Source organism: Canis lupus, chromosome 16, assembly GCF_003254725.2.
Source record: "Canis lupus dingo isolate Sandy chromosome 16, ASM325472v2, whole genome shotgun sequence".
NCBI classification, from domain to species: Eukaryota; Metazoa; Chordata; class Mammalia; order Carnivora; family Canidae; genus Canis; species Canis lupus.
The window spans coordinates 55,066,772-55,092,110 of NC_064258.1; the positions used below are offsets into that span (position 1 = coordinate 55,066,772).

Sequence of the window (25,339 nt, forward strand, 5' to 3'; positions counted from 1 at the left end):
AAACCCAGAAGAATTCCAAAGGAAAACTTTTTTCCAATCTTGCCATATGTATTAAAGCATCTCTTAGAGGCAGTTGCTGATGTGACAGCAAAACAACAAAGACTCTCTCCCAGAGCCTAGCACAATGAATCTGTGTGAGGCATCCGGTTTCTAGGTTTCACCACATGTTACTGGGGAGCTGTCTGCAGGGAATGAAAACTTCCCTGAGAGTTGTTGCTGCCTTAGAATCTCTGTAAAATGTGGTTGGTTCATCACAGAAAGGCCCTAGCAGACTGACTAGTTTCAGGGTTGTGGCCACCTCAGGAGCCCTGAGAGCTGCCTGACTCCTCTTCCCAGCAGCCCACATCATCTCCCTTAGTGCCATAGCTAAGGCCGTGGGAGGATAGGCAGTGGACACCCTTAAAGACGTAGCTGACTTGTAAATTCAACGACGACAGGTTAAGAATATTTAGCTCACAGACGTTCTGTACTCTTGTTGCACTTCGTTACTGTGCATCATGATCCTCTGTCACCTAGCTCTGGGTCCTCTGATGACACACAGAAACCAACGCTGTTTACTGTCTCATCACCTCACAGTACAGTTGCATATGAACAAAACCTCCCCAATAAGAAAATGTGTCCTCAAATCCTCTGAAGATTTCCTCTGCAAGACCTGTTAAGACCTGGAGATTCTTAAAATCTAAACATGTCAGATGTTGAATGACAGGTACCAGTCTCCAAAACTGTTCTGGTGTTCCCAACTCAGAGAAAAAGCCATTTGAGTACACGAGTTTCCCTCACCCACTGCTCAGTGACTCTCATCACAGTACCCAGCCCAGTAGTAGTCTGAGTACATCAGCCTGAACTATGGCAAGAACAATCACCCAGTTTCTAGTCTTTTCCATGGAGGAAGGCAGTCCTTGGCTGATTAATATTGACATTATATTTAAAATGCAAAGGCATCCCTTACTCAGCTTATAAGTTCCTGAAGATAAATTCCACAGCTGTTCTTTAGGGGAAAACTATAGCCCAGAGAAAGGTCACCAACTAGTGATTCACAACTACACGTTTATGGAAGAGTTCTGAAAACCATCTCTGGAGTAAACGAGAACTGTAGGTAATCCACACCAATCCATACCATTTAGTGAAGAGAATATTCTTAGGGATTTTCAAATTTAAAAATTGTTTTAATTAAAATATTAAGAATCAAATATGACTGGGGTGAAACAAAGTTACAATTCCTCCTGCAGCACCCAGGCAGTGGGAACCTCAGATTTCAGAACAGCAGGATTCCATGGCAGGCTGACCAGTCATGTCTGAAATTCAAAAGAAAAACCAATGAGAAGATTTTGGTAGAACTAAACTATGATAAAACATCTAATATTAAAATGGAAGGGTGAATCTGAATAATAATATAATAACTGCAATATTATTTATATAGTAGTGATAACATTCAATTATAACAAAATATTCTAATGGTAAACATAGAAGTATGTTTCAATAACACTATACATAATCTATGCTTATACTATACTACTAGATTATTCAGTAATTACTAAAACAATTGCACTTTATTAATATCAAATTATGAAGTACTCTTAATGTATTCTACATTACTAATTTCTGTTAGTTTGATATAACACATAATACCAATACAATTTTAATGGAATGCTAAATTTCTCAAAAATATCTATATAGAAGTTATGTGAGACATTGTTTGGCCAACAAAGAAAGTGATGTTCTTAAAGTCTTGGCATTTTCTGGTTCACTTTTCATGGTCATGAATATTCCATACAAAATGATTTTCATGGAAGGAAGCTTTCACTTTTCAAGTATTTTTTCAGAGCAGCTTTAGGTTTATAGCAAAATTGAAGGGACGGTACAGAGATTTCCCCTCTACTGCCTGCCTCTGCACACACACAGCCTCCTCGGCTATCAGCATCCCTCACCAGAGGGTAGGGTTTTTGTTTTTGTTTTTTACCAAGGACAGACCCACATGACACATCATCATCACCCAAAGCCCACAGTTACCTCAGGGTTCACTCTGCTGTTGTACATTCTGTGGGTTTGGACAAATGTTTAACAACATAAACCCATAATTATAGCATCATTCAGAATATTTTAACTGCCCTAAGAATCCACTGTGCTGATTAACTTTTTAAAAACTGTATTTTCAAAAGAATGAAATATCTGGAAGTTATAGTTTAATGTCTCTTCATTTTCCACATAATAAAACGATTACTATTCACTCTATATTTATGAAGAGTTCCTAATACTAGTTGAAGTTCTCACTTGAAATGTTAAGTGGTGCACACTATGGCACACTGTAAATGTATCATTTTCTGGTAGAGAGTGTTTTATTTGAATATTCAAGATACTATCTACTATTTTCATCAACATTTGGCCCATGCCATAAAAATATTTTTGTGTTTATACTATTTCAAATTTCATAATAATTGCTTATACTTAAATATAATTTTATGTAATTACTCAATTTTGTTGTGGAAAAGTTTCCCTAAACATTCACAGTTCTGTAGTGCATGAATGAGCCCAGTATGAAATGTGGCCAGATGACAGACCCTAAGAAGTTTAAAATAGAATTATTTTATTCTTTCTGACTGGAACATAAGAATCCACATATTACCACACGAATCACCAATGGACATCATACATAAATTAAGATACATTTATATTTTTCCACTATCCTAGTTCTCTAAAAAATTGCTAACCTGTAATATATTCTAAAATATAATAATTCCTACTCAAAAGTGACAATAACAAAATGCCATCATGTTCCTGTATTATGCTACAGGATCATTCAATAGGATTTAGTAATTACTCATATTCTCCTGAATCAAAAACCTAGAGAAGTTCAGGAAACAGAAAGGAGATTTGTCTACCTAAAGGAGAAAATTACCATTGATCCCCTCAAAGCAGGTAAAAACTAGCTTCACAAAGGTAAACATAAACCTTTGAAACAACTTTTCTCTAGGAGACACAGCCCCCAAGCTCAGAGAAGAGCGACTCTGAAGCCAACTGAGCATCCCAAGTATGTGACCTGAACCTGTCCCCAAGCACCCTCGCTCACAGGCCCTGCCCAGGCCGAGCCCATGGGCAGTGTCATTTCATTTGGCCACATCATGTACAGTTTACACCATTGATTTTCAGAGGAAAAGCCAAGGGTTTGAGTTTTTATATTTTTAAGTTTTTATTTCAACTACTTTTCACTGTCATGAACATTCCATACAAAATAATTTTCATGGAGAAATTGTTCACTTACTATTGGGCATATTCTCCAATGTGGCACAGGGAAGTCACTGTGACACCTGAGTGTGGCTCGCTGTTCAGTCTTTCTCCCACCCTCTCCAAGACAGCATCTGGCAGTGAGGGAGTCTCAACACTTTCCAGCCTTAAAATCGTCCAGGGCTGGCATTTGGCAGCTGGGACTGAGTTGGGTGCAGAGAGAGCTGGAGGGCAGGGAGCACCGGACAGCTGTTCTCAATACAAAGGGAACGTGAGGGACCAACTGAGCAGATCCTGAGGAGGGATCATCCCTAACGAGAAAGGACCAAGGCTCAGGGGCCACCTGGCACCGGCTATCCCTCCGCTGAAGGTCATTGTAACCCCAGGCCCAGCTCCTTCCTCCTGCACTCAGGCTCACGTGGCTCCATTGTTTTCAGTCAGATTTTTATTCCCCTTCTGGTTTTACCATAAACCTACAGTCCAGAAAAAATACCCCAATCCTCCAGTTCACCTCTGCTCCTACTTCTCTTTAAATTGAAGAAAGAGGATAAAGGCAAACCACGTCACCCACGGACCCGTGTGGTACCCTCTGCTAGGTCGTGGTGTGCTCCTGGGGAGCCGCAACGATGACACAGAACATCAACATCACTTAAAACCATCATATGACCCTGATGGATCAGCAGACAGACCATTCTACCCACTTATCATGTCTGGACACGACAAAGTATGAACATCATCCAAGCCACAAAGTACCACCACTCCCCACTCCCAGCCTTTGTAAGACTGTTTCTTTACAAATGACACTTGTCTTATTCTATTCATGCCTCCGCAGAGATTTCCTAAGACACTAACCAATTAGCCCTGCTTTCTGACAGCGAATAATCTAAATCGAATCACTGCTTCTTTTAACTCACTCCCCAAAATAACTAACACAAGTGAAAATGAGGCCCTTCTACCACCTTTTTAAAAAAGTATTTATTTATTCATGGTGGGGGGTGGGGCAGGCAGAGACACAGGCAGAGGGAGTAGCAGGCCCCATGCAGTGAGCCCCACGTAGCACTCAATCCCAGGACCCCGGGATCACGCTCAACCGCTGAGCCACTCAGGTGTCCCCTTTCTAACACCTTCTTAATGAAATATTCCAAAGTCTCATTTTGAAGTTTGTCTCTAGATGAAAGGAGTAATGAATCCAATTTTTGTTCAATCGCAGGTGCATTCCGGGTAGTCTTTGGCGGGAGGTCGTTAACAGCTAGGTATAAAATGTGAACATACGCAGGTATACAAAGGCACACACACCTTCACAAACCTGAACCTGTGTTCTCAATGTTTAAATGCAATATCCCAGCGCAAATCGATACACTGAGCTGTAAGTCCCAGTGAGCACTGGTACACAGTGGAGCCAGGACACACTGCTGGTCGTGGACATGTGTGAGCACAAATACAGGGAATGAGGAAGACAATATGCCATCATTGGTTGGCACCCTGGAGTGACAGGAGCAAAGAAAAGGTGTTTTCAGATGTGTCTGTCCCTCAGGTCCCCATCCACTAAGGCACTAGGCCGTGAGGCAGATGCCAAGGCATCACAGTGTTGGGAGACAGAGAGGAAACTGCTCTTTTGGGGCTGTGGCCCCTGCTCATGAGTCTTCAGTCCCTGTGCTCAGTCCTCCGTTACATTTTCTGCCAACTCTCAATGAGGGGCAATTCCAACTGCAGCCATGGTGTCTGGGATGGGGTTCTAACAGAGCCAAAAAGGGAACCTCGAGGCAGATGCTCGTGGTTGAGGTGACAGATGGATCAGAGTCACATTTCTACTGAACTGTTGTTACACCGACTTGCTTGCGTCCATATTATATTTCTGCAAAAACAGATGTGCACCTTCCACAAGAAAGCAGCCAAAAGGTGCCTCACGACTGCTTCTACATTTAGTAGCAAATCATGTAAAAGATGCCGATGTTTCAAACATCTTCCATCCAAATTCCACATGTCATGATACTACGACCGTCCTCTCTGGTGATGTGTTGCCCCTCTGGCCAACAACCAAAACAAGCAGGCAAATAAAAGTTCAGGGTTGCCTCCTATTTTACTCATTTCATTTCTGAGTTGGGAGTTCCTAGAGAAAAAGTCAGAAATGAGATTTGAAATCAGAAATGATTTCAAGAAGAGAGAAGTTAACTCTTTAGGGAGCTAGTGGATCCCACTCTTGGAGTTAGGAGGGGGGGAAGGCTGCACGTAGAGGAGCCTACACTGCTGCTCCGACGTTCCCGGGCCCTAAATCCATGGGCGACCTGTGGGCTCCACTGCTTTCTTCGGCAGCCATGGGGACATTTCATATCCTGTTGCGCTCTCCCAGCTCCAAGATCATCTCCTTCCATAAGAAAGCATGTGTCATCCCATGATTCTTGTTCTTTAGCTGGTGTCATCTTTTTCAACTGAGGTAGAATTCACATTCCATAAAATTCACTCTTTCAACTGTGTTTCTAGTATATCCACAAGGCTCTATTAGCATCACCACGAATTACAGAACATTTCTGTCACCCTCCAAGAAGCTCTGTGCCCATCAGCAGTCATTCGCTCTTCCTCCCCTCCTCCCAGTCCCTGACAACCACTCATCTACTCTGCCTCTGTGCGCCTAACTGGACGTCTCACATGAACCAAGTACCTGGTGTGTATCTTTTGTGTCTGGCCTCTTCCACTTAATATGATGCTTTCAAGGTTCATCAATGTTAAGAGCACAGATTCAGCATTTCATTCTTGTTTTAATAGTTGAGTAACTTTTCATTGTATGACCATGGCACATTTTGCTGATTCATTCCTCAATTTATGGGTATTAAGGGTGTCTCCACTTTTTTGACTATTATGAAAATTGCTAAGAACACTCACATGTACATTTTTGTGTGAGCATGTTCTCAATTATGGATATATCCATAGAAATGGAATTGCTGAGTATATGGTAACTCTTATCCTTTTGAGGAGGGACTGCCAGGCTGCCTTCCACATCAGCTGCACCACTTTACATTTCTACCTGGAGCGCATGAGAGTTCCGGCTTTTTCACGTCCTCTCAAACACTCACCATCTGTCTTGCAGCAGCCATCCTAGTAGCAGTGTGAAGGTATCTCATTGTAGTTCTGATTCATGTTTCCTGAATAACTAATGATTTTGAGCATCTTTTTGTATTCTTACTGATCACTTTTCAACTGGAAAAAGATCTTTTCAAGGTTTTTGCCTGCTTTTAAATTTGGATTATTATTTAGACAATTTTTGAGTTGTAAGAATTATGAATTCTGGATACCACACTCTCATCAGATCTTTGATTTGCCATTATTTTTTTTTAAGATTTATTTATTCATGTGAGATAGAGAGAGAGAGAGAGAGAGAGAGAGAGGCAGGCAGGCAGGCAGGCAGAGACACAGGCAGAGGGAGAAGCAGGCTCCATGCTGGGAGCCCGACGTGGGACTCGATCCTAGGACTCCAGGATCGTGCCCTGGACCAAAGGCAGGTGCTAAACCGCTGAGCCACCCAGGGATCCCCTGCCATTATTTTCTCCCATCGTGTGGGATGTCTTTCAACTTTGTTAGTGTCCTTTGAAGCACAAGCATTTTCACTTCAATGAACCCAATTTATCAATTTTTTTCTTTGGCTGCATGTGCTTTTGATATTGCCTAATCATAGATTTTACTGTTTTTAGTAATCTGTACACCCAATGTGGAGCTCATGACCCTGGGATTAAGTCACATGCTCTTCTGACTGAACTAGCCAGGTGTCCCCAAGAACACCAACATTTGTCTTTGTTTTCTTCTAAGAGTTTGTGACATTAGCTCTTATATTTAGCTAATTCACCCATTTGGGTTTTTTTTTTTATGTTAGGTTAGGTAGGGGTACAATTTCTTTTCTTTGTATATGGGATGCTTAGTTGCTCCTGTATCATTTGTTAGAGTAACTATTATATCTTATACTGAATATTCTTGAAACATTTGTCAAAAATAAATTGACTATGAGGATTTATTCCTGAACTCTTGCTTCTAGTCCACTTAAAAGGAAGTCTATTATTCTAGTGCTAGAGTCGTGATTAATGTGCTTTGTGGTAATACTTCAAAGAGAGACATGTGAGTAGTCAATTTTTCCTTTCAAGATTGTTTTGTTTATTCTGGGTCCTTGCATTTCCATGTACATTTTAGGGCCAGTTGGATTTGTGATAAAGATAACACTCAATCTGTAGGTAAATCTGGGAGAACTGCCATCTAATATTAAATCTCCTATTCCATAATAACTTTCATGGCGTTTCAGAATTTTCTTTTTATAGTAGACTTTATTTCTTTCAAAATATTTTGTTTTCAGAGTAGAGATCTACTTATACTTATGTTAAATATATCCTAAGTATTTTATTTCTTTTGGTGCTAATATAAATGCTATTAAATTTTCCAATCTCTAGGATCCAATTTTGGATCAAAGATTGCTTTTAATGATCTTGCTACTTTCCTGTGCTCTAGAACATTTTTCAGCTTTGTCTTCAAGGAAATTGTCATTTTTGTAGAGTTATAGAGTATGAGCCAGTTTACCACAATTTCTCAAAATGGTGTTTCCTTCTGTTTTCTTATGGTGAGATTTAGTTTACATGTTATTCTCATTCTTTTTATTTTCATTTTTCAGGAACACTACACAAGTGACATTTGGTCTTTCTCAGTGATTTATACCAGTAGCTACACAGTATCAATACTTCACATGATTTTTTTTCATTGATGGTGTAAATTTCAATTACATGCTTAAAGTGTTTACTTAACACACTAACCTTTTTCACTATGGTAGTTTTAAGTGGTGATCTTTTTCCTACCATTCTGTTTTTAGTCACTATTCTACTATAAACAGAGTTTCATTTCCCTCCACATATAGAGGCACGTATGTGCTTGAATATGTGAATCTTTCAATGTGCTAAAAAAAAACCCATTATTTTTATTATGTTGCTGATGTGGTTCTCCCCAATAGGGGGCCCCTTTGATCTGCCCCATTTCCTTTTCACTGGTCCAACCCTCCCTTTTTTTGAGTACTTTCTTACTTTGCAGAAGATACCTACTTTCCATCCTCAATACCGATCCTGTATTTGCCTGCCTCAATCAACTCTTTCTCCAAGGAAGCCTAGTTCCTAACACACATAGTGAAAATTTAGAAACTAGTATTTGAGTGATTTGTCATTGTGACTGAGGTATCCCTGCTTCTAGGCCCTTTCAGGGGACAGGGTCAGGAAGCACATAGCAGGTCTGCACACATGCACAAGAATACATATCATTGATTCATTTTAATTAAGTCTAATTCCAATCCAATGCCCTAAGACATATCTTCTTCCTCAAATATTTGTGTCTCCTTTTTCCATTATCAGGTAAAACTTTGGCTGAACAACCTAAATATTTAATCACATAATCATAAAACACATAAAAAACCTTCCAAAACTGCTACATTCACACCACTGGAAAAAAAAATCAAATAGGCATAAAGATAATTTGCAAGTATTTCTGTATTTTACTTGAGTGTATATAGTAAAAACACCATGTTCAAAAATTACTTGAATTTATTTTATTTCATGATTATGCTAGTTATTTGATGTTAGGCTCCTTTGTTTTTCTTTTTTTTTTTTTTTGGCTCCTTTGTTTTTCAATTTTTTTCCACTCATCCTTGTTGACCTTAATTTCATGGAGTATACCAAAAAAAAGTGTCCTCCTCCTACCATCTACTCAATATTCCTCTCCACCCCCTATAGGTTACTTTTATTGGTTTTCCTCTCTTCACATATTCAGGGCCAGCAGCAGACTGTCTCTGGCTTCACGTTTCTCTGACATCTTCTGTCTCTGACCTGCAGATCCTCTTCAAAATGGCTTGCCTTATTAGGTTATGCTTATTCTGGGAAAACTCCCTTGTTACTATCTCGTAATCAACCAGTTAGAAACCTTAAGACATCTGCAAAACCCCTTCCCCATTGCCATATAATGAGGAGAATGATATTACACCACATTCAAAGGTCCAGAAGCAAAAGGAGAAATTTATACAGGTATGAACCCAAGGGAGCATAATCTTGGGGACAAATTAGCAAAATTACCCAGAGTCTGAGGTTCTAATTTATATGCAATAACTGTGTGGGGGTTTAAAGAAAGCGCTAGAGGAGAAGAAAAAGACTTACATTCTACCCAGACCCTCTACCACTGTCCCTCCCAATCTCTCACCTCAGATAGGACTCCTGTGCTCTCTCAGTATACCCCATATTCTTCTATCCCATCCTTTAACCTACCTGGACCCTCTTCCTGAGGCCTGTGCACATTCTGGGTCACCAGTACGTGTCACAAAGCCCTGCTCTTCCCCTGCTCAGGTCACTTTCAGTATCGTGGCCTCTCTATGACCTTGAGTCCACCTCCAGATGCCCTCTTCTGCATCCTCATGAAGTAACTTGGCTCCCATGGCTTTCCCTCCTTTCTGCTTTTGTTGAACCCTACAGTCACCAAATGCTCCCTTTAATCTATCCCAGCTCCAACAGCACCTGGTGCCTCAGGTGCCAGCCATGTACTTGCCTCTTCACCCACTTGTACTCACTTCTCCCTCTGCCGTGGTCTCCTGGCTTTCCATCCCCTCTTTCCCTCGACTTGTTCAAGATAGGACTGCTTGTCGCTGTACAACAAGGAAAACACCAACAGTCCAGATATTTTAAAAAGAGAAGTATTATTTTAACAATGGACAAATTCACAAATCAAATGTTTATTCTTCTATGTTTGTATTAATTTTTACCATGTATGTATATTTTTAAACACTGATACAATTAAATCATATTATTTTGTATCACAACCTTCCAGTTTATCTAGGTTATTTTGTGATTGACTCAAATCTCTGTAATTATGGCTAAAGCTACATAAAAATATAAACTGAAAAACAGACTTTTGAGGAAATACTTTTACTGATTTCAAGTACTAATCTAATTGAAATAATTTATTCCAATGTTTTATTGTTACAAGTCCTTCACAAAACATTCCTGATCACAGCACAAATCTCTGTTTTCATCTTACATTGTTTAGCAAAGTCCAACACTCTGATGAAGTGTGGGTTTCAGGACTCTCGACAGAGCCTGTAGTCTCTGCTGTAGAGTTTGCTCTTGGTGTTTAAGGATAGATGATAAATGATGGCACACTGTGAAGGCACAGGACTGTACACATAAAATTTCTCCCCCTGTACACAGGACTGTACACATACAATTGAGCTCTCTGGTGTGTGTCAAAGTCTGAAGTCAGTTCTTCCCTACATTTAGAATATGGGTTCTTTCATATGAACTAAGGTCAGAGATTAATGGTTTCCATTCTATGTGATTATTTTAACAGAAAAGTAAGACATTTATCTAGCATTCTGGACACACTGATTTCATATACTGGGCTCCTCTCAAGTATAAAATTGCTCATGCTGTTTAAAGCTGGAGTTTTGGCCAAGAAATTCCTATGACTTTTCTTCAGTGTGATTTCTTTAATGTTGACTAAAGGAGGAAGGACGATAGAAACCTTTTCCCACATTTATCACAGATGTAGGATTTCCTCCCTGTGACTTCTTATGTGTGAATGTAAATTAGCATTTTTTAAAATTAGCATTTCGGCTGAAGTGTTTCCCAAATTCATTACATTTACAGGGTTTCTCTCTGGTGTGTGTTCTTTGGTGTATACCTAGCTGAGGGCTCTGATGGACTCCTTTCCTACATTCATTACATTTATAGGATTTCTCTCCTGTATGAGTTCTCTAATATAAATAGAGCTAAGTGCTGTGAAGAAATCCTTTCCCACATCCCTTACACTTAAAAGGTTTCTTTCCTGTGTGGATTCTTTGCTGTGAGTAAACAATAGCCTTCTGGCTGAAGCATTTCCCGCATTCATTACATTTGTAGGGTTTTTCTCCGGTGTGTGTCCTTTTGTGTATGGAAAGGTGAGTGCTCTGGTGGAATTCCTTACATGTACAGGGTTCCCTTCCCCATGTGACTTAGCACACACTGAATCACTGTGGATCTGTAAGTGAAAACTTCCCGATATTCATCATATTCATAAGCATCCTTTCCAGTGTGAAATCTTTGCTGTTCGAAGATGTGAGGCTGTTAAAGAATTTCTCATATACATTCATTAATTCTTTTCTCTACACGACTCCTATGTTGATCATGCAGTGAACATCTCCTGTTAACATCTTCACTGTTATTTACATATGCCATGCATGTTATTTTCTACAAGAGATTTCCTTTTTCATAACATCTCAACTGCAGGACTATCAGATTTACATGAAGCATTTCATTAGTTTCAAAGACTAGATGCATGAGCCATGTTTATGTGGCTGTCCTTTTATAAGAATCCAGGTAGTGGCTTGGTGCAACACCTTAATTTTCTCCCTAAATTCAAACCACCCAAAGCTTTCTGCTGGGGGAGTGTTTATACCCAACTGAAATTGGTCATGTGCTGCATTCTAAAATCTGTTAGCTCCCATGTCTTTACTGTTAAGGGAGGGTTCACCCCCCGAAAACTTACCACTGACATGCAATCAGATGAGTCCTTTCTGCAGATGTCTTCTTGTCTCTTAAGACTACTTTTCCTATCTGAAATAATATAAATAAAACGAACTGCTACTGTGCACGAGAGCATGGAAACTGTTGAAAATGCAAGGCCTGTGTGCATTTCAAATACTGACCCTTACAGAGGGGAAAGATGTGAAAAGAAGGAATGTATCAGTGAGTTGAAATGTATTTCAGGAAAGTGAAAATGATAAAGTGTTTTCAGGATTGAAATAAGATGTCTGCTGCTGACATGTCCCTGATCCTGTTCTCCTCATAACAGGATCTTCCTGGTGTTGTGCATACACAAGCCTGGAGCTCACCTGGACTCAGGCCTTGGGGAAATCCTCTTCCCTCTCTCCACAGCTCCACTCCTTGTTCCAACTGGGAAATCACATCTGATTTGCAAAGTTGATACCCTGTTTGTGGGGAGGAAAAGGCATATCAATTTTAGATTCTGTGCAGAGAAATATCAATGATCTTTAATCTCAGGGTAGGATACCAAGGAAGAACAAGGACCAGTGAAGCAGAGCCCAAGGAGGAACACTTTGAACACTGAAAATACCAAGGTCCTTCAGCACAGCAGGAAGAAGATCCTGACACTGGGCCAACATGGGGAGATTTTCTGGCTACTGATATGTAGGACCCAGGTCAAAAATAGAGCGAAGAATCTTAGTGTTTTTAACAAAGGAAAAATTTTTTGTTCCTACAGTAGCATGAAATTAACTTTTTAAAAAACTAAGTACACACAAGCTGCACCTCAACTGATTTCTTTCCAGAAAGAGATAATAGATATTATTTTCATAAATGGGTATTTAACCAGTTGAGTGTGGAGAGCAGAATAGTTACTTAGTAATGCTTAGTGCTTTCATTCACTTAAAATATTCACTGAATTTCCAGTACATTACTGGGCATCAGAAGTCCCAAAGCAGGACAGACATGAAAGAGGAGTCAGGAAAAGTATATATTATTTTGGGGTGACAAAATATGTGTACATCAGTAAATAAATAAATAATGTTCAAGTAGTTTTAAGAACCGTAAAAGAATCTGAATAAAGGCTTAGAGGGAAGGGGGATATGAGAAAGCTGGATACTTGCTGAATAACTACACCAGTGTTGGCAGACTCACCCACGGAGACCAGATGACTGATGTTCTCCAGCATCACATCTCGGTACAGCTTTCTCTGGGACGTGTCCAGGAGGGCCCACTCTTCCTGGGTGAAGTCTACAGCTATATCCTTGAAGGTCACTGATTCCTAAAACATCAGACATGTTGATGCAGTTGGGGCCTTCCCTGCCAAGGGCCATGGAGGTGTACTGGACGTGATAGTGCTGTACACAGAAAGGTCATGCTGTGTCCAGGGTCCCAGTCCAATGCTTCTCTATGCTGCCTTGTCATGTATCTTTCACACATATTCACAGAAATATAAACACACTTTGCAAACATGACTTCATGATAAACAATTATCTCATGAGGTGTGCTGGAAATACCTGGGACATGGCACTGCCCTACTTTCCGCAGGACTGAGTGGGGGCTCCTACATGACATGGATAAGCAAATGAGGCCTCGCTCATCTCTACATGGCACACACGTTCATGATAAAGTGTAAGATGTACAATCCGGAAGCAGAACCCCAGGGGCCATAAGACTGCTGTAGGTAAGGAATGTCCTAGCCTGCCCGTCCATTTCAATCTTCTCAGGCACTTCTGAGCATTGCTTATCACTGTCCCTCCTGTAATGTCACCCCATCTATATGCTAATGTGTACTGGAAGCTTCTCAACTGAACCTGATCCTTCCAGTCCTGCAAAATTTGCTACAGGACCCTCGGTTTTATTCTATTATAATCCTTCTCAATGTACAGCCCAAATTAGAAATATATTACTCACCAGACATTTGTTTTCAAATTTGAACGAATTTTTAACAATGGACAAATTCACAAAGACAGTACTTGGGTTGTTGGGAATGAGTGGTAAGAAGAATTTTTCTTTAAGTTATTAAAGTGCTCAAACATATTCCATAAAAACTTTAGTAAGTTAAAAACTGGAGAAAATAAATCAATGATTCCTCATTTCTCTCTTGCTCCCCACCCCCAGTCTCAATGCTGTAGGGCCCTCCTCTGCAGCATCTGAAACCCTGGATGGACCGAACTCACCTGAAGGAACCTCTGCTTCCCCACAGGTGGTAAGCTCCCACTTACTCTCATTTCTGTCACCTGTGTTCACCATAGGCCTAAGCCCACTGCAGACACTAAGCTGGTTAAGCAGTGAGTGACTTCTCAGCTGGGATCATGGGATGGATAAGAAGAAATAACTTTTCTGCAAGGACATCTTTAAGGGATGGGGAACACAGTAGAGTAAAACTGGGTATCAGATTATTTCTCGATCAAACCTGACCTGCCACAGCCCTCCCTGAGTCCTGGTGAAGTGTGACTGGCAATAATATTTCATAGGGGCACAAACAATCTGCTCAGTCCCTGGCAAACCAGGTATCCATGAGGAAGAGCAAGTCCTACTCACCTGTGCTTGCATTGTCTAGAACTCAGTTGCCCCTTTCTTCCTGTGTATTCTCACCAAGGGACAGTCCAATAACTAAGCAGACAAAGCTGAGGAAAGAGAAAGAACCCATGAGACTTGTCTTTTCCAATATTCCTAAATATGCTCATCTTCAATCTGCAGATCTCCCCCCACTCACAGTCCAACTCACATGTACCTGCAGAGTAAACAAGGACAAACAGGGAGGGGACTCCCCTCTCCAAGAATCAAAGACTTCAATAAGAAGTCTTTGCCTGTTATGCACGTAAAGAAGATATAATATCGCCATTAAAGAGCTAGCAAAAGCACAGGTATGTCTAGTTTAATTAGACTTGGTCTTTAGAGGTTCTACTTATTTCCATCTCTGACCCAAATCTCAGGAGAACCTGAGTCCTGTCACATGGAGATTCTTGTATCCATAACTCAGGACAGCATTTTGGAATTTCCTATTTTATCATTCTTAGTGAGGTCCACTGGCATTGTTTTCAACACCCATCTCAGCTCATGAGTGCCCCATGTTCTCCCTCAAGCAACAGCTGCCCTCAGTTACTGTGGCTCCTCCACATGTAGGATTCAGGCAGTGTTAGTGCCTCAACCCAACTGTATATGTCATGGCCTTGGATATGTGGCCAAGCAACTATGGCATCTCTTTAAAGGTGGGCTGGAACATTTTAAAGACCCAAATCCTGCTCAAGTATTCAGTGATTCTCATCATGCAAGCTAGCACATACAACCTCGTGCATGGGAAAGAGGCAGGAGGATGTATGTCATAATACTACATAGTAGGGATTGCTGCATAATCCCCACAGAGAAGACAGGCTTATAAAATGTAGAGGGAAGGGGTTTAGTTTTAGAGTTAATTTATTGACTTCTTGGGGTCTGGAGTTTTAGTCATTTTTATCAACAAGATGATCTCTGCATTTCATAATTTAAGTATATAAAATAATTTGTTACCCCTACAGCACTACCTCAAACAATGTTTATAAATAAATACACTGCATCAACAAACACTGATGTCAAGAATAGGATATGATTAAAACCCACTAACCTTGAGGACCTGGAAAAAGAAAACTACTACTGATACTAATTTAAACTCTATAAGTAGAGTTTACATACATGTTGACATACATTCTACTTAATATTCAATAATAATCCTGTTTTTATGGATTACTCACACATTTAACAAGTAATTTGCACAAGTTCAGAAAATTTTATTTATGACATAACTACATGGTTAAAAACTGACAGCAAGAATTTAAAATTAGTTTTGCCTATCTCTGTCAAATAACTAAAGGATTTCATCTTGAAGGACACTAGACACCAGAACCAGTTTTACCTGACTACATCTACAGTCAGATCCATGACCAGAGACTCCTCCCTCAAAACATCCTCCTTGCAGCCTTTCCTACAATATCTCCCCATGTCTAGGATCTCTTATGGGGAGATCTCCAGTTCAGGACTCTAATTTCCAAAATCAGCCCCCACATGTAATTTCTTTTTTTTTTTTAAGATTTTATTTATTTATTCACAAGACACACACACACACACACAGAGGGAAAGAGGGAGGGAGGGAGGGAGAGAGGCAGAGACACAGGCAGAGGGAGAAGTAGGCTCCATGCAGGGAGCCCAACGTGGGACTGATCCCAGGTCTCCAGGATCACGCCCTGGGCTGAAGGCGGCGCTAAACCGCTGAGCCCCTGAGTTGCCCCGCACATCTAATTTCTGCTGATCAGCATAACATACATTTGCTTATTTCAACTTATACATACCGAGACCAACAATTCTAATGCCCCTTAGTCATTTCCAAAATCTGCTAATCTTAGATGATGCCAACAGCTCACCTTCCCTTGGCTGCACCGTCACAGCTCAGAATTAGGTATTGAGCTATTCTAATTACAAGCTCACAAACCTCCCAAAAGCTTTTTCTTAATATCTGGCATCCTACTTTGGCTTAACAAATCACTCTGCTATGCTTCATTAATAAGTTAATATTTCCTATGCCTTTCCAGTTCTCTAATCTCACAAATTCTCACCTTTTCCTTTAGCTTTCAAAAACGGTTTCACTTCCTACTACAGAGATGACCCTGATAATTTGAAGAAATACTTCAGCTCCCTGGCAGGAAACCTACAATTATTCCTGATTTCCAAGCTATCAGTATATCTGCTCTTGTAAAAACTGAAAAGTAATCTCTATTCCTAATTAAATCCAGCTTCTTCAATTCTATCTTCTCCTTTCCTCCTCCTTCAAATATTTTGTTATTGATTATAAGACAAATTTCTTTTACCAGTAACCCCTTCATCATTTCCCTATTCATCTCCTTTAACTCAATTAGTCTCTCCATTCTTCTAAGAAAAACCTGCTCTAAATCAATTTACATCTAGTTGCTGACACATGACCTTTTCCCTTCAAAATGAACCTGAATAGTACGTACTTATTTACAATTTCTTCACATTCCCTTACTTTGACTTAACAAAAACCACTTATAATTTCCACATTAATAAATCTTGTTAAGATTAGTTATTTCCCCATAATTAAATCCAGCGAGTGTTTCTTGGCCTTTTACTTGGAGCCAAAGCAGTATTGGCACATGATATTCATTTGGGAACTTTTTTCCTGTAGGCTTTTCCTATAGATCAGTTTTGTAATTGCCTTTCAAAGAGTCTAATCACTCCTTCCAGGAGTTCTTTGCAAGGCCCTCCTCAAACAACAGTTGATAGATCTCAAGGTTCAATTTTTAAAAAAGATTTTATTTATTCATGAGACAGAGAGAGAAAGAGGGGGGGGAAGCCGGCTCCATGCAGGGAGCCCGACATGGGACTCAATCCCGGGTCCCCAGGATCGGGCCCTGGGCTGAAAGCAGCGCTAAACCACTGAGCCACCTGGGCTGTCCCTCAAAGTTCAATTATACCTTTTTTAAAAAAATATTTTATCCATCTATTCATGAGAGACACAGAGAGAGAGGCAGAGACATAGGCAGAGGGAGAAGCAGGCTCCCCATAGGGTGGGGGGGTGGGGAGAGCCTCGATGTGGGACTTGATTCCAGGATCATGACCTGAGCCAAAGGCAGATGCTCAACCACTGAGTCACTGAGGTGCCCCCAATTGTACCTCTTTTATCTCCTCTTACAATAGACTACCTTGGAAATCTCACTACACTCACTTGCTTCTATTTCTTCCACGGTTGTCTGTAAACCATAACTAAAAACATACCTAGATTCCTTTTCTGTACTGGAATCTCCACCTGCATGTAAAAGGAAAGAGACTTCAAAACAAAGCCATTAACTCTTCTTCCACAATAAAAAGTTCTTCCCTTCTGGTCTTTCAAGTCTGATAATGGTTCCACCAGATGTCCAAGGATTAATCTTTGACATTACTTTTCAGAACCATGCAATTAAGCACCAACCACTGTTATCTCTACACTTATCACTATTATCTTTCATTTCCTCCCTGATATCTACACATATATGGCCACTTCATACTCATCAAGTTTCAGTCTGAGATTAAATGCCATACTTCAAAGATCCCTCCTTTAAATGATTACCTAGGTTGTTCCTTCTCACCTCGTTGCCTTGAGTAGAACCTCACTTTTTTTTCTTCAGATTATTCATCTAATTTCTAAGAATTTATGTATTTCTTTGCTCCTTTCTTTATTGACAAGACTATCTGCAATAAAACCACCTGGTTGAACAATTAACTCTTAATTTCGGCTCCGGTCATGATCTCAGTGTTGTAAGACAGCCCCACATCTGGCTCTGTGCTGGGGGTGGGCCCTGGTTAAGATTCTCTCTATCCCTCTGCCTCTCCTAAGAGAAAAATTATCATTATAGAAAAAAAATCTGCATCTACGTGATCATTTTGCAATATATACAGATATCGAATTATATTGTACATCTGAAATCAATATATTTTTACCCTATTTAGTAAAAAAAAAAAGGTGTCAGAGGAAGGCAAAAAAAATGAATTTTAGTTTTGGCTCATCTCTAACTACTTGTCTTTGATTAAATTTCTAATCTCAAAATGTATCCTTGTTTTCTCCTTACTAGTCAGAACAGGTTATTTTTGCAAGCCTGGGAAGCCCCCTTTTCACCTCAAAAGCTCTTCTGCAGACCCTTCCTGGATGTTGCTGGCACCCAAGAGACAAGTCTTCCCCATTCCCTGGGCTCAGAGGCTGCACAGCTGATCCATAGTTGCTGTGAGAAGTAGCTAATTCAGGAAGCTGCTCTTCACTAATGCCTTCCTACCGAGCGAGCACCTTTGAGCCTTGTTCCTCTCTTGTTGCCATATTTGAACTTGTTTTAAAAAAACACTGAGCTAGAAACACACTGGTGACATTTTTGAAATTAAAAATGGGGCTGGGCATGAGAGAAGAGCTGTTTCTTCTCAAACCTAGAATATAGTCAAGAAACAGAACACTTTGAGGGTCATACATGTTTTGACACAATCGAAAAAGCCAAGCCACCCTGCATCTCTCCGAGGACATTCATCTATGTCTTATGGGCTCTAAGTCAAGACCATAAAGATTTTAAAAACATTAGGACCCCTCAGGGACCTGGGTGGTGAAACTGGTTAAGCCTCGGACTCTTAGTTTTGGCTCAGGTCATGACCTTGGGGTCATAAGATGGGGCTCTGCACTCAGCACTAAGTCTGTTTTTCCCTCTCCCTCTGCTCCTTCTCCTCCCCTCCATAAATAAAAATAGGTCTTAGCATGCATATTTTAAAAATTATAAAATTAGGACCCCTGGGGGACCCACGTGGTGAAGCTGGTTAAGCCCTGACTCTTGGTTTCAGCTCAGATCATGACCTTGGAGTCAGATCTGGCTCTGTGCTCAGCATTGAGTCTGCTTGTCCCTCTCCCTCTGTTCCTTCCTCTCCTCCCCATAAGTAAAAATAAAATACCAAAAAAATATTTTTTAAAAATGATAAATTAGGACCTTTCACGATACTTGAGCCATAATTTATAAGTCATTTGAGTATAAGCAGAACGTGTTTTAACAGAAGATAGAGAATGTAGACGTCACAGGGCATCTCTGCGATAAGTAAGCCAATGTGAAGGCTCGCACCCTCACCGGGAGCACCGCTGGGAACATGGCCGGGAGCACCGCTGGGAACATGGCTGGGAGCACCACTGGGAACATGGCATGGAGCATGGCCGGGAGCACTACTGGGAGCACTGCCGGGAGCACTGCCGAGAACACCAATGAGAGCACCACCAATGAGAGCACTGCTGGAAACACCACCGGGAGTACCACCGGGGGAGTACCACCAGGAGCACTACCGGGGGCACCGCTGAGAGTACACCTGGGAGCATGGCTGGGAGCTTAGCTGGGGCACCGCTGGAAGCACCGCCAGGAGCACGGTAGGGGGCACAGCCGGGAGCATCACTGGGAGCACTATCTGGAGCACCACCAGGAACACAGCCGGGAGCTCGGCCAGGAGCACCGGTGGAAGCACTGCCAGGAGCACGGTAGGGAGCACAGCTGGGAGCGGTACTGGGAGCAGGGCAGGGAGCACTACCGGGAGCTTAGCTGGGAGCACTACTGGGAGCACAGCAAGGAGCACCGCCCAGTGCTTGGCTGGAAGCACCGTGGGACTACAGCCAGGAGCACCACCAGGTGCTTGGCTGGGGCACAGCCGGGAGCACCACCGGGAACATGGCCAGGAGTACCACCAGGAGCTCAGCCAGGAGCACCGCTGGGAGCATCACGAGGAGCTCTGGCAGGGGCACAGCCAGGAGCACCACCGGGAGCACCACCAGGAGCTCGGCCGGGGGCACAGCCGGGAGCACCTGAGGAGCTCGGCCAGGGGCACAGCCGGGGGCATGACCGGGAGCACCGCCAGGATTTAGGCCGGGAGCACCGCCGGGAGCACCACCAGGAGCTTGGTCGGGAGCATCGCCGGGAGCACCACCAGGAGCACCGCCAGGAGCACCGCCGGGAGCACTAGCAGGAGCATCGCTGAGAGCACCCCCGGGAGCATGACCGGGAGCACCACCAGGAGCTTGGTCGGGAGCACCGCAGGGAGCACCACTGGGAGCATCGCCGGGAGCTCGGCTGGGAGCACCAGCAGGAGCTCGGCTGGGAGCACGCCCGGGAGCACCGCCACCCCTCCGAGTCCCCGCTTCCGCCCTGCCGGGAACCTAGCTGCGAGGGTCCCCGTCCGGGTCCCTGGGATGCCGCCCCCGCCCGTCGCCCGCAGCGCTGCTCGCCCTCCCGGCGCACAGGGCATCCCTCCCTCAGGACCCGACAGGCCGCGCTCCACACACCCGCCACCCTCCCCCGCGGCCTGGGGGCGCACTCCCTACTGAACTGACTCGGCCCGAACCAAATGCTGCCGTTTCACACGCGGCCGCGACCCTCCGCACACCTGCCTTCCCGCCTTCCAGCACCGCCTCGCCGCTCCCGCTTCCCGCGACCACCCGCCCGCCAAGGCGACGACCCCCGAGCCAGGAGCGCAGCGACGCACGCACGGCCCCTTCCGCCCGCCGCCGGAAGTGCCCCCTTCCCGCCCGCCGGGCGGCCCCAACACCCCGACTTCCGGGGCCCTCCTGCGCCACCGCCCACGCGGTTCCGTCTCACAGGCTGCTGCATTAGGTCCGGTGCCCCGCCCCCCGCCGCCGCCGCCGCGACCAAGCCGCCCAAATGCACACCCACGGGCGCCGCCCGCCACCACCTCGCCGCGGGCCCCTGCACGACGGGCCGCGCCGCCCCCGACCCGGCTCGACGCCACCCGGGAGGGCGAGGGAGCACGTGCGGCGGCCGAGACCCAGTTCTCCCTCCCTGCGGACGAAGGCCCGCCCTCGGCGGCCGGCAGCCCCTCCCGCAGTCGGGGCGCTCGCGGACGGCACCCACCGCAGGCGCGGCCCCGGTCGGTCCCCGGGGAAGGTGGCTCCGGCTCTCGCGCAGACGCGGCGGCGAGGGCCGGGACGCAGTGCGCATGCGCGCCACGTGGGCCCGGGCGGCGGGACGGCGCGCCCCCTGCGGCCGCCGGGTGCAGCGCAGGGAGCTCCGAGTCGCGGGGTCCCTGGTGCGATGCTGGCAGATGTCCTCACAGGGGAACTGGGAGGCTAGAGCCCAGGGAGGAGAGGCAACAAGGGGCCGTGGATAGTGCATCACAGATGGAGGCCTCGTAGGATCTCCTGCACTAACAGGAATGAGGACGATTCCCTACCGACATGCAGGCCTGTGCCCCGTAGTGTTGAGCGGGTGGCGGGACACTCCCCTGTGTGCCCGCTCAGGTGAGGGCCCAAGCGCTCCTGCACCTATCAGCCCGGAGGCCGAGCAGCCTCCTCTGCTGCAGTGAGTGTGCTCAGAGGTTTGGTTTATCATGTTCCCCAATAAAAAATGTAACTGTCACCCCCTCCTGCCCCCAGACACATGCAACCCCCTGGTTCATCACTGATCCACTCCCACCCTGGACGGTCCAATCAGCACTAGGGCTGTACAGGGTCAGGAACCTGACTCCAGGGGACCGCTGTCAACTTCGCCATCCTCTTAGAGGACTAGGAGCCACGGGGATCCCTTCTCCCAAAGAAACCCAAACCGAAGTCCTACATCTGGCATCCCAAACCTCCCTTCTCCCTCCAGCCTCCGTGCAAGTTTAATGGAAGTGCTTGCCTCATTTTGGGGGGTGGCTCACCCTTGACTATGTATGGAGCGTCTTCCTTTTTTTTTTTTTGTTTTGTTTTTTTTTTAAGAATGTACTCCTTCACATGTGTGCCCCTTATTAAAGGAATCATAAGGAAAGAGGGACTGGTCATCGGGGTGTTCGGATGGAGGGGCCAAGGGGACCTGGGATCTCCAAGTTCAACTTGAAAAGTCTTTTGGATGACCCAGGGTGAGAATGGGGGTGGCAGGATACACCAGGCCTCAGTGGTTTCTCAGACAACAGGGGTTGCTCCTACCTGGTCTAGGGCTGATGACCCACCTCCTTCCTGATGCCCCATCAGAGACCCACTGGGATTGAGGCAGGGGTGTTTCCCGTTGTGGTGATTATGAGACTTGGGTATTGTTCAGGTGAGTCATGTGCAGGCATGTTTGGATGCCTCAGTTCAGGATTTAAGAGATTGTACTTTGGAGCCTGGGGCTGTTATTTGGCACCTGAATTGGTTCCTCCTGGCCGTGGATGGTGCTTCCAGTCTGGTATGGGGCTACATAAGAATGCGGGAGCAGAAGTTTTCTGATTCTGGAGCATATCCAGAAATACCGCAAAGGCTCCAGAAGGTGAGAACCTCCTCTCTGGCGTCCTGTGCTTGCTCCATCTACTCCTGGGTCCTTAGGGTCTTAGAACAATTTTTATTGAGCCTGGTGGGCCATGGATGCCTTCCCTGGGTCTTGCAGGCAGTAACAAAGGGTTGCTGGAACCAGAGGTGACTCATAATATTTCCCAGAAGCTCAGGCATGCCAGCATTAACCAGAGTAAAACTCCTACTTAATCGAAGGGGACAAAAAAGAGACAGTGTCTTGCACTGCAGGTAGGAGCATGAGGGTGCTATGTTGGGTTTTGCAACCAGCGAAACCTATTCACGTTGAAAATACAAGCAAGCCCACCGTTTAGAAACACCGTCTGTAGACTCTCCCTCAAAGTAACAAACCTCTTATTAAGTAAAGGAACATATTCATGTTGACATCACTGCAGGAGGCAGAGAAAGGGTACAAGCATGTTAGCCAAGCAGAGCAGGTGGTGTAACAATTTGAGGGTCATTTTGCATGGCGACAATCAATTCAGTGAGTTAGGTCTCAGCTCCTAACGCTGGGAAATGAACAAGGGGTAGTGGAAGGGCAGGTGGGCGGGCGTGGGGGTGACTGGGTGACGGGCACTGAGGGGGGCACTTGTACGGATGAGCACTGAGTGTTATACATTGGCAAATCATAGTCCAATAAAAAATATACAAAAATTTTTAAAAACAACAACATAAAAGAAAACCCTAACACTGATGCTAAAAAAAAAAAAAAATTATGTCACAGGCAGAGGACCCAAAGAGCATTTCAGCCTATGATTCTTTTCATTATTTTCATAAGATTATGTATCATGAAATTAGGAATCTTAACGATTTGGGGGTGTAGAGTTCAGTGGTATTAAGTACATTCATCCTGTTGTGCAAGCATCACCACCATCCAACTCCTGAACTCTTTTCATTTGCTAAACTAGAACTCTCCCCATTGAACACACCCCATTTCCTCTCTCCACCCCATCCCCTGATGACCACCGTACATCATTCTGTCACTGTGAATCTGACTTGTATAAGAATAATCACACAGTATTTTTCTTTTTCTGAACAGCTTATTACACTTATCATAATGTCCTTCAGGTTCATCGATGTTCTAGAATCTGTACATCATAATCTCCTTCCTTTGTAAGCCTGAGTAATACTCTATTATATGGATATATCTCATTTTGCTTATCAATTTATCTGTAGCCTATGGTTTTAACTTAAAAACATAATATGAAAAAAAAAACATAATATGAATGGATGCTTCTAAAAGTGTGGAGGTTTCCTGAATGAGTTGGTTCTACCCCTGTGAGTGATGACAAATTGTTAGCCTTGGTGAGATGGAGAGGGATCAGGAGAGGCGAGGAGGATATAAGTCTACCATCTCTATGGAAATATATCACTTTGTAAACCCAAAACCAAAACCAAAACAAAGCAAAAAAACATAATCAGATATTTTTTTAGAGGATCAGGCTGGCAAAGGAAATCTTCCTCAGGGTTCCCCTATCATCACAGACCCCGTCACTGTCTCTAGAGGGGGACATGCAATATTTAAGGGGCTCATCAGAGTAATACACTCAAACTCATACACTGGGGACTTGAAGCAGCATGTAAATTATGAATTGTAGGTCTGTTGGAGAACCCTCCGTAATCATTTTCCAAAAAATCTGACCTGTTTCATGAAAAGAGAGGCTACACAATGTTATATGGCATCAACAACAAAAATAATCCATGATAAAAATTTATTGATAAAAATAATGAATTACAATTGTCATCATGAATAATATTAATTCCACTACTATTAATATGGGACATAATGATAAATCAGGAGGTTGGGTATAGAATCCTCTAAGTGAATGATAAAGGGACTGTGCTGGGCCTTACAGGGTGGAGAGTTTAAAGCTCTGTGTGTGCACATGACATCTGTAACAGGAGGCAGAGATGAATAACAGGATGGAAAAAGCCAGCCAGAAGGAGGGTCTAGGCCAACTTGGGAAATTGCATGCAGATCCCTTGAGGGAGAGCCCGTGGGGCAGAGGGGGTGCAGCAGGACAGCCACCCGATTTCAGGAGCTTGATCCGTCTGCAGGCCAGGCAGGACTCCACGTCCACACCTGCACAGAAGAGCCCAGCGTCAAGTGGACATTCAAGCTGCCATTTCTATTCCCACCCTCTCTGCCCAACATCCCTTCTGTTTCTTTTCCACTTAGACCCTGGAGCTCCAGACTTCTCAGTTCACATCTCCAAGGTCACTTAAAATATTTGCAGAGGATCAGATGGGCCTGGGCTGTAGGAGGGTGTCACCCACGATACTCCCATACTAGCAGGGAGGACATTGCCTTCCGAGTGGTTGCCAGGCTCCCTTGGAAGACGGAGAAAAGTCGTGGGATGTGCAGGATGGGCGTTCACAATCTCTGTGCCTTCTGGTACTGCACCAGCAGCCTCTCCTGTGTACCTGAGGGGACTTAGATCTCCAGAGTTTCGGGCTGGCCTAGGGAGCCTTTTCTGTACCTCCATTGTTAGCTACAGTGGCTCTAGGATTCCAGATCAGATCAACTCATGTGGATGTTCATATGGAAAGAGACACCAGCTCCCACCTTTCCAAGAAGGCAAGAGTGACTATGGGGGCCCCTGATGTGACTTATGTTGTGGCAGTTCTGTTCATCCAAGGACAACTTTCCGGGACTTCCAGGCTGGCACAAGCAGCCAGTGGGCCCTAGAGGGAATTTTGAATTTTAACAGAGGCATATGGGTAAAGGATGTCCTTCAGGAGGCTCCTGTGGTATCGAGGGCTGGTCCTGCTTCTGGAGGCTGACTTGGAATATTTC

The 25,339-nt window shown here is 44.0% G+C and overlaps 1 protein-coding gene across 10 annotated transcripts; it reads right to left on the minus strand.

Moving 5' to 3' along the window:
• Positions 1 to 1,145: 1,145 nt before the first annotated feature.
• On the minus strand, positions 1,146 to 21,233 carry LOC112651143 (zinc finger protein 705A-like). Of its 10 annotated transcripts, none has more exons than XR_003130629.3 (7): positions 20,667 to 20,738; positions 14,289 to 14,374; positions 12,900 to 13,026; positions 12,095 to 12,190; positions 11,749 to 11,816; positions 9,797 to 9,871; positions 1,146 to 1,295 (listed from the first exon to the last, which is right to left on the minus strand). XR_003130629.3 is itself a non-coding variant. In XM_025434061.3 (7 exons), exons 3-7 carry the CDS (start codon positions 14,298 to 14,300, stop codon positions 1,256 to 1,258), a joined length of 372 nt encoding a protein of 123 aa, XP_025289846.1. In that variant the 5' UTR covers positions 14,301 to 14,374; positions 17,514 to 17,544; positions 21,152 to 21,221; the 3' UTR covers positions 1,146 to 1,255. The 10 variants fall into 10 exon arrangements, 8 of the variants coding, with proteins under 8 accessions (XP_025289846.1, XP_025289847.1, XP_025289845.1 ...); XR_007402698.1 differs by having other exon boundaries at positions 9,775 to 9,871; XM_025434061.3 differs by lacking the exons at positions 11,749 to 11,816; positions 20,667 to 20,738 and adding exons at positions 17,514 to 17,544; positions 21,152 to 21,221 and having other exon boundaries at positions 9,775 to 9,871.
• Positions 21,234 to 25,339: the final 4,106 nt, after the last annotated feature.